Source organism: Dermacentor albipictus, chromosome 9, assembly GCF_038994185.2.
Source record: "Dermacentor albipictus isolate Rhodes 1998 colony chromosome 9, USDA_Dalb.pri_finalv2, whole genome shotgun sequence".
NCBI classification, from domain to species: domain Eukaryota; kingdom Metazoa; phylum Arthropoda; class Arachnida; order Ixodida; family Ixodidae; genus Dermacentor; species Dermacentor albipictus.
The window spans coordinates 67,424,247-67,437,822 of NC_091829.1; the positions used below are offsets into that span (position 1 = coordinate 67,424,247).

Here is a 13,576-nt window from a genome sequence, read left to right on the forward strand (position 1 = left end):
TGAGCGTTAGATTCGAGTAAATACGGTAGTTCATTTATGACCTTGTTAATTTCCATTTTTATTCCTGCCTCAAGGGAGCAAATTTGTTGTTTACCATCCCAATCTCAAGTTGCTCAGGACATAATGTTGTTGACCATCATCATTTATTTCACCTTTGAAAGGTATCTCTAAGTGTAACACCCATTCCCTTCGGGGCTTATATTGTCCCACAACGATAACTGTCATCGCCTTGCTTGCATTTCCTTTCTTGAAAACTTGGAGGTTGCTACTTGCCTGTTGAAAATGCAATCCCGCTGATAATGCAAAGGCCGTTTGTGACTTGGAAGTACCAGGCTCGCAGTGTTAAGGAAAGGAAATGCAGGCAAGACAGATGACGAATATTGTTGTGGGACATGATATGACCCATTGGGTGTAAACACTTTTAAGAGTGTGGGTGTAAAGGTGCGAGTGACAGACACACAAAAACACACTGTAAAATTGTTTACAGTGCATATTCGGAAAACACAAAACCGCACCATAAGCTATTGTGAAAAAGCAAGTTGTCTAGTGACTCGGGCGTCAAACAAGTATTTCAAATCTTTCAAACAAATTCTGCATGTGAAGCTCGAGGACTAGTCTTCCATAGCGTCCATGCTCCAGGCTCGAGCCAGGCTCTGTATATGGCCCGGCCCAAGTCAAGATGACATCAGGCAGTTCAAGCCTTATCTGCAGTCCGAATCACAGGCTTTCAGACCACCCGGAGCCCGTGCATGCTTCTTAGAAAGCTTCCACAATCTCCAGATGCCCAGCAGTGGCATTTAGGCACTTGCTGAAATGCCAGCATCGGGCCAGTGCTGGTGCTGATTTCTGACAGCACTGGGCCATGTTTGGTCCTACGACGGTGTGCTGCACAAGATTGGGCTTGTGTCCCGTGGTCTGCGCTGTAAAAGCGCTGTGCACCAGCCGCTGCATGCTGCAACAATTTTCTATCTTCTTTCATCTTTACGTCACCCTTTTCCCAATTAAGACAGCACCCCTTCCAATCCACAATCTCCCTCTACTGTGCGATTTGGTCCTGTGAGGTTGTTTAGCATGCACGGCATCATCCTTGATAATTAGTAAGTGGATGTTTACTGCAATTATATGACCGATAAAAGCGCTAACCTAACTTCGTGCAGTTTCGCAATATTTTGCTATCACTATCAATGCTTCTTATGTCGACTGTTATAGCTGTCTAGGGTACAGGCTAAACAGATTCAGCTTGGCAAGACCTTTACTCCTCTCATCAGTAAACCCTCTCTTGTGTGTCTGAACACCGCTGTATATCTCTGCTAGATTGTAAGATGCAGCTGCTTGCCGATTCATTCCACGGCATGTATTCATGGTAGGCAAATGGAGGTGGCATCTTCCTTTCGTGTGTTGCTCTGTAAACTTCAATTGTTAGAACAAGATTCATCCTGTGTCCTTCTCATATTGACACCATTTTCCGCAGTAACTGCAAGTAGAGATTTCTCTCTACTGCCCTTTTACGAACAAAGAGGACATCCAAAAGGCATCGCACTTGCTTTTATTTCAGCTCTTGAAGTTAACGTACAATTGGGAATCTGAGCCACTTCGCCACTGCATGTGGACGAAGCGATGCATGGTTATCACACAATGGGGTAACAGCTACAACAAACTGTACACGCACCATCTTCTGGTGCACACATCATTCCTCTGCTGTCTTTTGCTTGAAGCCTGGCACACATCACAGCTCAAAAAACGCCTTTATCAAACGGATACTACAAGCATAGCACAGGCCATCTATCCAGACAGCTTCGCGATTAATAGTTGCCTCTGTATATTTTTTCACTTAGTTCACCTTACCACTGATGCAAGTGAACTAGCGGGAGCATCACAAGGACGACACAGTTGTACACGTTGTCGGTGGCGTGGAATGTGCATGTAAATGCTGAGTCAACAATAAAATCCGGGCAGCACTGAAAGCTTAACACGAAGTAATGCGAAAGCAGGTGGGGCAAAACTGTTGCACATCCCAAGTCTTTCTAAGCACAAACAAAAACAAAGCAACATTTCTCACACAGCACACAGAACTAAACAACTGCAAGCGCTACAAGCTGTGCCGATAAAACATATATAAAAATGCAAACAAAGAAATAAAAATACTTCCCGAATGCTCACAAAATGTGCAGGTTGCATATTTGAGGCCATGAGTTTAAATGAGTAAACTGCAATTCACATGGCGCGATTTTGTTTGCGATTTTGCTCATACACCATCAAGTTTGAGGCAAACGCCTTTTGGTGAGTAGTTTTTAGCATATGAAAGTGATGAACTTCTCTGCGGAATCACTTGTATAATGGCAGTGTAAATGAAGTTAATGTGGCCCATTCAAGACAACATGGTGACATGCTTTGGTTTCTTTGTTTCAATCAACTAATGGTCTCAAACTAAGAGGTTTGTCGATTGAATTTAATAAACTCTTTCCCTTTGTCCTCAACAGAGAAAATAGAGTGAGCTGATAGACAGTGTTTGTGTTTTTCATTCATCGTGTCCATGTTTTCTACGCCTGCTGTTTCAAACAAAAATGAACCCTGAGCAGCTTACTCAGCCTTCTGTCATTTTAAAAGTAAGCTAGCTTACATTGAACAATAGTTGAAGCTTCCATTCAGATGTATGGTGATACAAAAACAGCAGCAGAAAACCGCACCATGTGAAAAGGCTTAACAAGGTACGCACAAACGCAAAACACATCTTGCACAACTCAGTGTAACCATCTGCAAGGCACTGAAAATGAGGACTAAAGAAAGACATTCATGCTTGAAACTACATATTGCGAAATCTAAATGCTACCACCTCTCCACAAGGTTCTAAACCTTGGATTTTATGAAGGTGCCTGACACGGTGGCAAAAGATTAAAACGTAAGGGGAAAAAAAAATTAAACAGTCATCCTCCTCACGATTACACTTGTGTGATCAGCCGTGATTAGACTAAGTAATGCATTACTATCTTTGGCATTTGCTTTTGCCTTTTATTGGCCATGGTGCACAAGTTTATTCACAAGTGTCTGCATAGCAAAGGGCAGCACCCTCACTGCTGCAACACGAATCAACCCTGACCGAAAAAAATGCAATGAGTTGTCAACTCTTGGGCAGTGTTTTACTTTGTTTGCTGAACCTTGCGCAGAGGCAAGAAGAGTATTTCAAGGAAAGGATGCAAGAACAGAACATACAATTCAGAGGGCTAAAAAAAAATTAACGATGCAACAAGACAAGGTTTGCAAGACCACTTGATCCAAATTCCTTGGCTCGTGGCAACGTTTTGGTCAAAACGCCAATGTTTTCATAATGACAAGAACAGCAAGCTTAAGTCAGCATCGTAAGTTTATGGGGCAAGGGACCTGAATAAAGGTAAACTTTTTGAGGCTACGGCACACAGCCTGGATTTAAGATTTACAGTTAGTGTGCGTAACCAACGTAGTGTTGCACTGTTTTAATCGCTGCAAGCTTAAAGTCGGCTACAATTTGGCTTCTCGCAGAACCTGCATTGCAAAAAAATTTGATGACTGTACGCATACGATGTACAGTTTAGCAGGAGATGCAAGCTGGTTTTGCATGCGCACACATGCAGCTCACAAAAAAGACCTTTCCAGTTACAACAGCAACATTTAGGTGTGCATAACCTGACCCTGACGAAACTGGCATCACAGCTTTAACAGCTGCGGGCCCTAAAAGCAATGCAGAGTGCACAGCTGTGAAATTACACCTCACAGGTAAATTTCTGGATAGCTCGAAACCGCCCTTTACACTTTACAATTTATTCAGTTTTCAGAGCTGGTTATACCTATGAATATACACTACGTTTATGCATACGGTGAAGGGAATAAAACCTGAAGGAAGAGTACGCTGCAGCATTGTTCAATCACATTAACTCTCTCAATGTCACTGCCAGTCGGTATGCTTACATGTTTGAAGGAACGCAAGGACCATAAGGGAGAGCATTTGCCATTCCCAGCGTCATTTTCTCCCATTCTGTATAACTAAAAATAAACTGTAGTGTTTGTTTTATAATGTCCTAGATCAAAAGAAATAAACAACACTGGAGGATTGCCCCTTTAAAAAAAGAAAAAACCCCTACAGTGAAAGGGTTAATGCGCATGGCAATGCACAATAATGTTAATACAGCTCCTCAGTTGTTGTTTTTTTTCCTTTTGTTTTCCAAGAACCTGATGTAGTGCTAGGAAAAATGAAAAAGCATTAAAAATGCACCATGCTGTCCGCCTTTAACAGACACAGCAAAGCTTGCTTGGAACAGTATTGAGAAACTGGCCGAGCATTTGAGAATTCAGGCGTGCGCCGACACGCTTAGTGTAACACTTACTTTGAACGACAAGCGCATCAAATGATGGCACCCTATGGGCCTCATGTGCTGGTACAATGCTCAGCGACAGGCAGCACCAGCTGCGGCAGATTTCAGCGCATTTAGGCAAGGGCCCTTCCAAGCATGCCGACTAAACGGCAGTGGAGTGGGAGCAACGCCTGCTGCTTTAACATCATCGTATGCTGCAAAAGAACCGTCTGGATGTTGGTTGGGCGTGTTACTGTGGTCCGAGCACTATAACAGCATCTAAACCCGGCCATTTCACTGCCCTGAAGAAACGCTGTCAATTTTCATCACAACTGAAAAGATCTGTCAAGACATGTTGACACTAAACTCCAGGAGGTAAAAGCACAGTTGGCCTGGTAAACAGGAAATTCATTCTGCAAATGCCCCACTGACTGATGGACTGCTTGCTTGTGTAATTCTTGTGGCTGAATTTCTGTTCATCATATGGTAAAGAATATGAAGACAGGTTAGAGGAAAATGCTGCCCACAGCTGCCTGACGATACATAAACGCCTCCCGAATAAAAATGGAAAGATGCGCACCAGCAGCTTTGACCAAGCCCTGCCACCTGTCATTGTTGTAGGGCTTCTACAGAAAGATTACTGGAATAATATATATTCCCGATTATGCTTCCAGAGCTTTAGTGACGTTACCTAGGCAAAAGTACACAGCTGCTATTTCTTTAAGTGTGAGGAACTCGGCTCTCAATCATTGCGCTTCATGCTATATACGATTATGCAAGGGCCTGTTAATCCCACTGGATTTTTGCCCTAACTGTTGTCAGGTGGCGCTGCATGTTCTGCTGAAAGGTGAAGAGCATAAGGCCTATAAACAAACAGAAATATAAAATCATCTAGAACAGCTTTTAGAGACTTCTGTTAATGGTAACTCGCAAAAACAATTCAGCATTTGCTACCACAACTAAACTCAATGGACTCAACCCGAGCAGTCTAATACATGAAGATTTCTTTACTCACCTTGTCTTCAAAAAATATATATATATAATAATAAAGAAAGAAAGAAAGAAAAAAGGAAGAGGGGAAAAAAACTCACTGGAATTTCCAAGTAAGTGCCTCTTTCATGCATGACTTGGCAAAAAGAAAAAGCAATAGTTCTGTAAGCATTTCTTTAGAGATTATTACAGCACCACAATGCCTATACTGCCTGCTCAAATCCTGCATAAACATTACATTCAGTCACCCCAGGATAAGTGCCTTGCTCAGACATGTTACTAGTACCTGGTGACTGATAGTTTCAGTTACCATTACAGAGGTCAACAACTTGATGCCTTGGCTGTCTCCGTGCTATCCACTTCACTGAACCAGCAAAGATCTGACAAAGAGAAAATGCTGAAAATATGGTGCAGTATGCACAAATGACGGACTCTATTTCTACGAGTTAGAGAGAAAAATAACCTTCCACTCTAGCGGCGTCTGCCTATCGGATACAGTAGTGCATGTGAGAATGTACACGAGGGCTGCGAAGAGCACAAATCCAAAGCTAAACCTACAAGACACAGATTTAAGCAATTCTGAATGCACTACGCCCTTAGGGTTTGCGGCACTTCACACATCGGCCAGAATGCCACAGCAACGTGCACGGCACTCAGTCACAACAGAAGTATGCAGCGATAATCGTTTTCTTTTTTTCTTGGGGTCTTCTTTCGCCCAAAACACAACACGCATGAAGGATGGTGCATCGCAAGACACTAAAGCAGCTGAACTGCTATCACGGAAGATTGGCATGCACAACCACTGACCAGAGCAACGAAATTACATGAAATAGCACAGCAGGTTTTAGATATGCTAGCAGTAGGGGCGCCAGACCCTGCTGTCAACCAGTCCCAGCGAGCCTGCAGCCAGAGATCCAGATGTATTGTGAATATTCTGCTCTGACTTTCTCGCCAAGTAAAAAAAAATAATGTGGGCGTTTTGCCAACCAAAAGACACAAATTTATTGATAGCGTGTGGTTAATCAATTGACTGATCCCAATATGGTTTTCCTAAACTTAGGCAAAAGCTTGTCCCTTGGTCGTCACTTTGATTTCAGCAATTAGTGCGTGGAGTATTAAGGAAAAAGCTACACAGCAGGAAAAATACCTACATTTAAAAAAGAAAACTGAACATGAGAAGCTAATGTAGAGGTATTAAGGCCTACCATCCAAAAACGTATGTACACAGCCTCAGATCTAGTGCTCTAATAAAGAAAACAAAAAAATAAGTGATTTTAGTACCTACAAACATGCATACATGTACACACACACAAACAAACAATTTAACGCCCTCGGGGCTTGCACGCAAGAAGCTAAAAATCAATTACACCTCAAGACACTCTAGCTCACGTGCATAGGCAAGAGGAAATGAAAGCGTGACAAAGCAGCACTAAATTAGGTCAAATTAAGCTGCTTATGTGGCAACGTGTTGAATCATGGACGGACCATACACACATGCACATTATGGAAAACTGCCAAGGTGAAGCGATGGACTTGGAAACACCACATGGTGCGTAGAGCAAGAAAGATTTAGGAAGAGAAACTCTACTTTATTTCTCTTCAGTGATAGTCTTGATGGTGGAGCCATCTTCTCGAGTGAAGCCATGAAGGCATCGGATGTACCATTTCACACTCAGCACCAGCTACAGTGGAATCCCGTTGATACGTTTCTCACTGTTGCATTTTCCCAGCTGCTACGCTGTGTTTTTACGGTCCCGAAGTAAAGCCCACTGACTCCACTGTATTACCGTAAAAACTGAAATATAGGTTGACTCCAAAAACTTCAATTCTAAAGAAAATTAAAAAGTCACTATAACCAGTAAGAAATTACCAGTATACAAAATAGGGAAGACTTCCCGTCCAAGTTTTTTGAAAAGAAGTTCTACCTATATTCAGGTTTCTACAGTATGTTCCCCTCTGATATGTTGCCATTCTGTAATGTTACCGCATCTTACGTCGTGCTTGAACACGACGGCTGTGCAAATGTGGCGGTGGAGGGGCTAATACTCATCGCTAACGATGTCGAGCCCCACCAATGGGTCCGCCCATGGCCCTGCCCCAAGATTCCAGAAGTATGTGATCATCAGTCCTGATAAGGTTAGTCTTCAAACAACAGTAGTTTTTGCCGGTTCCCTAAAGTCAACTTCACCGCTATACAACAATGTTATAGAAGGAAGCTTAAGAGTGCAACAGGGCCACAGTCACGGAACATATCTGTCCCTTGCTTATAAGGAGGTAAGCAAGTGCCGCCTTTGGTCACAAGTATGAGCACAGAGACATCTGATAGCTGTGCTGGCAGCCACTGAGAGTTGTTTCTGAAGTTGCTGCAGCAACCTGGGGCCTACCTCAGTTTTATGTTATCCTGGCTGTTATGCTCTTTTTCCATGGTCCCTTGAGAAACGTATTAATGGGGTTCTACTGCATATATACTTGCTACCTCTTCAATGACAAAGCCAGCAGAACAGTTGGACAAGCATGCGCTATGACATGTGAAGGATGTACTCACTGATAGCCGCTGTCATCTCTACATCCTCTGGCTACTACTATCAGCAACTCGTACTGCCTTGTCTAGGACAAGGACAGAAACAAGCCATGTGACACACAGAAAAAGCAATGCTCGCGGAGCATGTGAATTACACAGTGGAGAGTTGTATAATCAAACACAAGGTGACAAAGACTTTGAATAGTGTATAGGTGACACCAAATGTGCAATGTCGTGGACACAAGTCTTTTTGATGGGAAGGGTATTTACTGCGCAATAATTCTCGCTATTTCACAAACACCTTACTGTTGGCACGTTTCTCTCACAAAGGCATACTTATGTGACTGTGAGCTGACAACCATGGCACATTCAGAGCGGTCGGCAAAAGCAAGCCACTTCAAACTTTTCTACCTTCCTTCATCGAATGATATGGGATTCCTTCAGAAACAAACACTCAGACTGAAAGCTGTACTACAATCAGCGGTGTTAACTGCTACTGAACAGCCATACAGCAGGAAGGTCTGAAAAACCCACAACAACAAATATAAACAAATAGCGATCCTACTGACACCCCTTTTCTCAGTGTCTCAGACCTTTGCATCTACTATGCACTCTACCAGTGAAGACACACTCAGCTTATGGTGAGAAAGCCATGCTTCAGCAAACCCGATTATCACACTAAAAGCACTCTATAAATCGCTGCAGGTACAAATTACGTCTGTCTGTGACAGGAATTCCGACTGTCAATTGACTTTGAGGCATTATCCAAATGTAATCAGATGGCTGCTGAAGGCATTGCTACTGCCGCAAATACGCTTCCTTCAAAATTCATGCTATGGCTGTGCAAGTCGAAGCATACGAACGCATACCTTTTGCACCAAATAAAACTTTTATGAAGGTGAAGTGACCGGTTTAAAAAGCACAAGTATTCAGAAATGCACCTTAACTTGAAGCCCCTGCATGACTTGATCGAAATGACAAATGTCATGAATGCGCTGAAAGAAATGCAATGGGCATCCTGGGCACCCTCAAGCCAGGTGTCATTTAGATCAAATCAAGTGTGGCCTTCAAGTTAAGGTGCATTTCTGAATATAAAAGTTAGTGCAGCGTTTTGAGCATCAATCAAGAGCAACTGCAACCAGACAACCAGCTCTCTGCTGCTGAAGAACCCACTCGTCTAGTTCGTCTCCGAGGGATTGTACACGAATCCTGACGATGCAGATGAGACAACTTTAGTGAACTCTAGGAGCACTGTGCCTTCTGCTCCTTTTTTAAAATACCCACTTATGTGAGCTATATACCAGTGTTCCAGAGAAAGTGCAAACATCGTGAACTCTTCTCTCAGCAACTGTAAGCACACTTCTATCCAGATTGTCTCAAGGGCTCATTGCTACAGTCGTTCCTTCAGTGGTTACTACTTAGGGGAATGCGTGCGGAGAACAACTAGCACTGAGATATGAGAGCATCTACCTGAAAGAGCATAAAATGCTATTCCCCTACACGTCTTCTTCTTCTTGATGCTGGAATGTGTGAACACTTAAAATTCTTTTCCAAGAAGAAGTGACTCCTTTATGAAGCTAACCCCGGTGCCCGAAACAAGTATGCCTGGAGGTAGCCAGACTGTGAATTCGATAGGAGCTTGTGTGGAGGAGTGAAGTGTCCAGTGCACCTTGTCAAAGTGAGGGGTGATGATTTGAGGCCAACCACTGGCATAAATTGGTAACAGTGATAAAGCAGATGGCCATCTGAGAGATATTAATGTCTGGGGTAGCCATTCAGCTTTCCAGAAGTGAAGGAAACATTAACGGCTTGCATGACCCTCCTGGTCAGCTTCTCAAAGAAAGAGAGGTGGTCACCACCAGACAATGCCCACCATGCCTTGCACAGTATGAGACATGACACACAGACTTCATCAGATAAGGGGCTGCAGTTCTGTGCACATGCTTGGCACAAAACTGTAATCATATGACAAATGAGACTGACTTGCGTGGAGGTTTGTCCACATAGCTTCCCAGCCCTCCTCGAAGTGGATGAGTCATTCCAGGCTGCGAAATCTACGTGGCATGGGAAATAAGTGAGCACAGGTGAATCCACAATGTCCAGCCCACCCTGTCAGAGAAGTGGAGGTTTGTTTCCCACCCCAGTGCTCATGGATCGCACCCATAGACGGCAGCTCAGATAGTCGTCTCATAGGGAAGGTTGTCGGGATAGTCGTCTGGTTCTCCAGGAGTGGAAGGGACATTTCGGTTTGCACGGTCCTCCTGACCATCGTACACGTCCGTGCCTTGCCGGCGGCGGCAGCGGGCATTGGAGCTGCCCCTGCCCACCTGGTAGGCAACGAGCGAAGCGTGGTCCAGCTTGCCGGGCACCATGGCAAGCCGGGGTCCCGCGCGGTGGCGCCGCCGTCGAGCATCTTCGCCAGGTGCAGAGTCGGCTGCATAAAGCTCGGGGTCTTCAAGAATGCGCCGTTTGGCGGCCGTCAACTTGGTGGCGAAGTCCACCATACGCTCGCAGAGGTCCTCAGCTGAACTGCATGCTCCATCCCCCTGGTACAGGCCCTGCTGCAGCAGGTCCTGCGCATACCGAAAATATGTGAAACATAATTACATATACTGTAATTGCGTGAAGTCATGATCAGCAGCTTACTGCTATCCTTGAAATGAGAGTGTACAATCATTGCATTCTACCAGTACTCACTTATGCGGCAGAAACTTGGAGGTTAACAAAGAAGCTTGAGAAGATTCTAACAACTGTGCAACAAGATATGGAACAAAAAACGATAAGCGTAAAGTTAAGAGAAAGGAAGACAGCAGAGTGTGAATTAGGAAGCAAATGGGAGTAGCTTATATTTTAGCTTTGATTAAGAGGAAATGGAGTTGGACAGGCTGTGTAATGCATAGGACTGACGGTAGGTCTTTTAAGGTTACAGCATGATTGCCATGTAAATAGAAGCGAAGTCTAGGACAGCAGAAATTTACCATACTTACACGATTCTAAGGCACCCCTGAATCTAACGCGCACCCAATGTTCTCGAGTTTAAAGTAAGAAAATAAAAATGCCCCTTTATGTAACACTCCCCAGATTTATAAAGGGAAAATGTAAGATTCCACCCAAATTCCCGATCATAAAAATTAGACATGCAGAGTTTATCTTCACAGACAGAAAACGTCTTTTTCAAATGAGCTTTCATAATGAAAGCAGTGTGTCATCAGTGCCATTCGCACTTTATTGGTCATAGATACCTAACACACAAGGGTGGCATTCTCAAGCAATCTGGTATATGGATATACCACTATTACAATCACGAGCTTTTACCTGACTTTGCATCAGATTTACTGTAGAATGTGTTCCACAGTGTTCCTGGAATAGTGCCACAAACGCTGGTGGCTGCATACGCTGATGCATCCAGTGCCAAGTTGCATAAAGTCTTTTGAAAGCGATAGCATCTCCTATAGTTAGCGACAGAGAAAAATACCGCTCCAGATTGTAGTGGAGCACAAAATGAACCAACAGCAACCGTCATGAAAATGTGCTGTGCTGCCATTTTGTGATGGCAATGACACTACGTCTGACGGCTCTGACGGTAGGCCGTTCCCAGTGCCGCGAATGCAGTTTTAGGTTTCTTGTGTGATTGTAATGCACAGGCAATTTTCTGACCCATTTTCGTGAAGAAAAAGTGCGTGTTAGAATCATGCAAGTGCGTTATATGCAACAATTTCCGCTACAGCTTACGGCACTGGAAGCTGTGTGACGGCTGGTACAGATCAATCCTCAAGGATAGGGGAACAACATTTAGGTAGCAGTTACAAGAGCCAGGGGAGCGCGACCACACTACTACAAAAGGTGGCACACAAGCCATACATCACGACATAAAGTTAGGCAAGGTAGAATATCTGCTAGTTTGTAGCAAATAGTTTGTAGCATAATGCTTCTCTTTATGCTACAAATTACCAATGGACTAGTGGATGTTTTCAATCAGGCATCAGTGATAGATAGTCTGGAAATAAGAAAGCAAGTTTATCTTTCCACAACAAAATTTAGACAGTGGGCAAGTGGAAGATGCAGTCAAATTTTATTCACACCTTCAGAATCGGGAGGCCTATATACCATTCTAGTGAAAGCTCGCCATAGAAGTGAAAGCATCGCCATAATACCCTCTGGAATGTTAAAGAGATCTACAGAAGCCGTAGCAGTGCACTCTGTACTTATGCACAACAGTTCAATGACAAGGTGCTCTTCCACCCCCTCCCCCTTATGGAAAGGTCTACAGTGGAACCGTAGTCCCCCACAGCAAGAAGTGACATTAGGTGCCTTCAGTACCCTTTCTCTAAAGGCTTATCACTGTTATCAACAAAAAAATAATGTTCTTTGAGAGATTTTGCTGGTAATTACTTGAATAATTAACAATAGAACCTAGATTCTGTATAACACTACCACAAGCCCTTGGACTGTACTATTTGCAGATGTAGACATAATCCCAAAAAGTGTTTTAATTTTGGGTCATTTCATATCTTTATATCAGTAATAACCGTGCCACGTGGGCGCAGAAAATTTTAATGCTATTTGCGTGATGCCACATGGACAAACCTAATGTCATTTGCCTTAATATAATTCATTACCTAATGCGTTAACCAGAACTCATTTGACTGAGAAATGCATACCCTTGACTCTATAGCTAGCGTAGCGCAGTATAATTAAAGTGTTTGAAACAGTCTCTACTACGTAAAAAATAATTTATACATAACTTTCAACTAGAACGCTCCTGCAAGCAGTTGTACTTCGTGAACTTCCTCAGGTCAGCGTAGCAATGGCTTTGACAGGCCAAGCACCATCTTGATTTCGGGCTTTGGATTTGACTTGGTATGGCTGAAGTTGGTATGATTGGTTGTAACATTGTGAATGGCAGCTACAAACTCAAGCTAACGGCACCATGGTATGCTTGCTTTTACGATTCAAAGGCGCAAAGTAAACTTGTAGATGCATATTTATATTTGATCTAATACCTTAAAACTGCTCACTTCAGAGGATGCTGTCGTTGAGATTACCACATCAAATGTCATTAAATTTGGACGTGTAGAAGCTCCATTGAAAAAAATGTCCGTACGGAACCTAAAGGGGCCCTGAACCACTTTTTGTCGAAGCAGTGAAAGCCATATGAAGTGAAAATAGGCTGTTTCAAAAATACTTTGCCGCAAGAAATACTTCAGTGCATCCAGCAGAAGTGGAGTTTTGGACAAGCATGGTCTCCACTGTGCTCCCGTTCCTTCTTCAATGCCTTGCACTGCAAAGGCACAGTGGGGCGTGCCCACAGTGCACCACCTTCTAATGCTATCTTCGGCTGGTCGTTTTTGAGCGCTCTGGAGCGCTCTCGCGAGCGGTGTTGTCTTCGGCTGGTTGAAAGAGGGTGCGCGCCCTGCGTTTGGCTGGTTCTTCTCGATTGCTCCCCTCTCTCTTGGAGCGCTCTGAGGCGCTCCGAGCCCTGTCGTCGGAGCAGTCATCGAGATTGAAACGTCATCGCAGCGCCGCGTCGCTGCTGTTGGCGACGGCCCACCGTAACCTTGGCAACCTAGGCCACTGCATGCTGGCGTCTAGACGAACGCTTGTCCCGCCGGCACGTCCGCCGGTTTTCCGGCAGCGCCGGGAGCTTTGGATAGGCGAATCATCGGACGTTGGCAGTAGTCACGTGGCTTCGATCGGCAATTTCCTCCTCCGAGAGCGAGTCGCACGTTCGGCTTGCGCG

The 13,576-nt window shown here is 44.0% G+C and overlaps 1 protein-coding gene across 1 annotated transcript in view; it reads right to left on the reverse strand.

Annotated features, from left to right (window-relative positions):
• Positions 1–1,528: 1,528 nt before the first annotated feature.
• The window catches only part of LOC139050104 (PP2C-like domain-containing protein CG9801), a 56,423-nt gene continuing 44,375 nt past the window's right edge, over positions 1,529–13,576 (reverse strand). Inside the window, exon 8 of the mRNA XM_070526315.1 lies at positions 1,529–10,409. Within this exon, the coding sequence (XP_070382416.1) occupies positions 10,011–10,409 (399 nt within the window). The 3' untranslated portion in view covers positions 1,529–10,010. The remainder of the gene's footprint in view (positions 10,410–13,576) is intronic.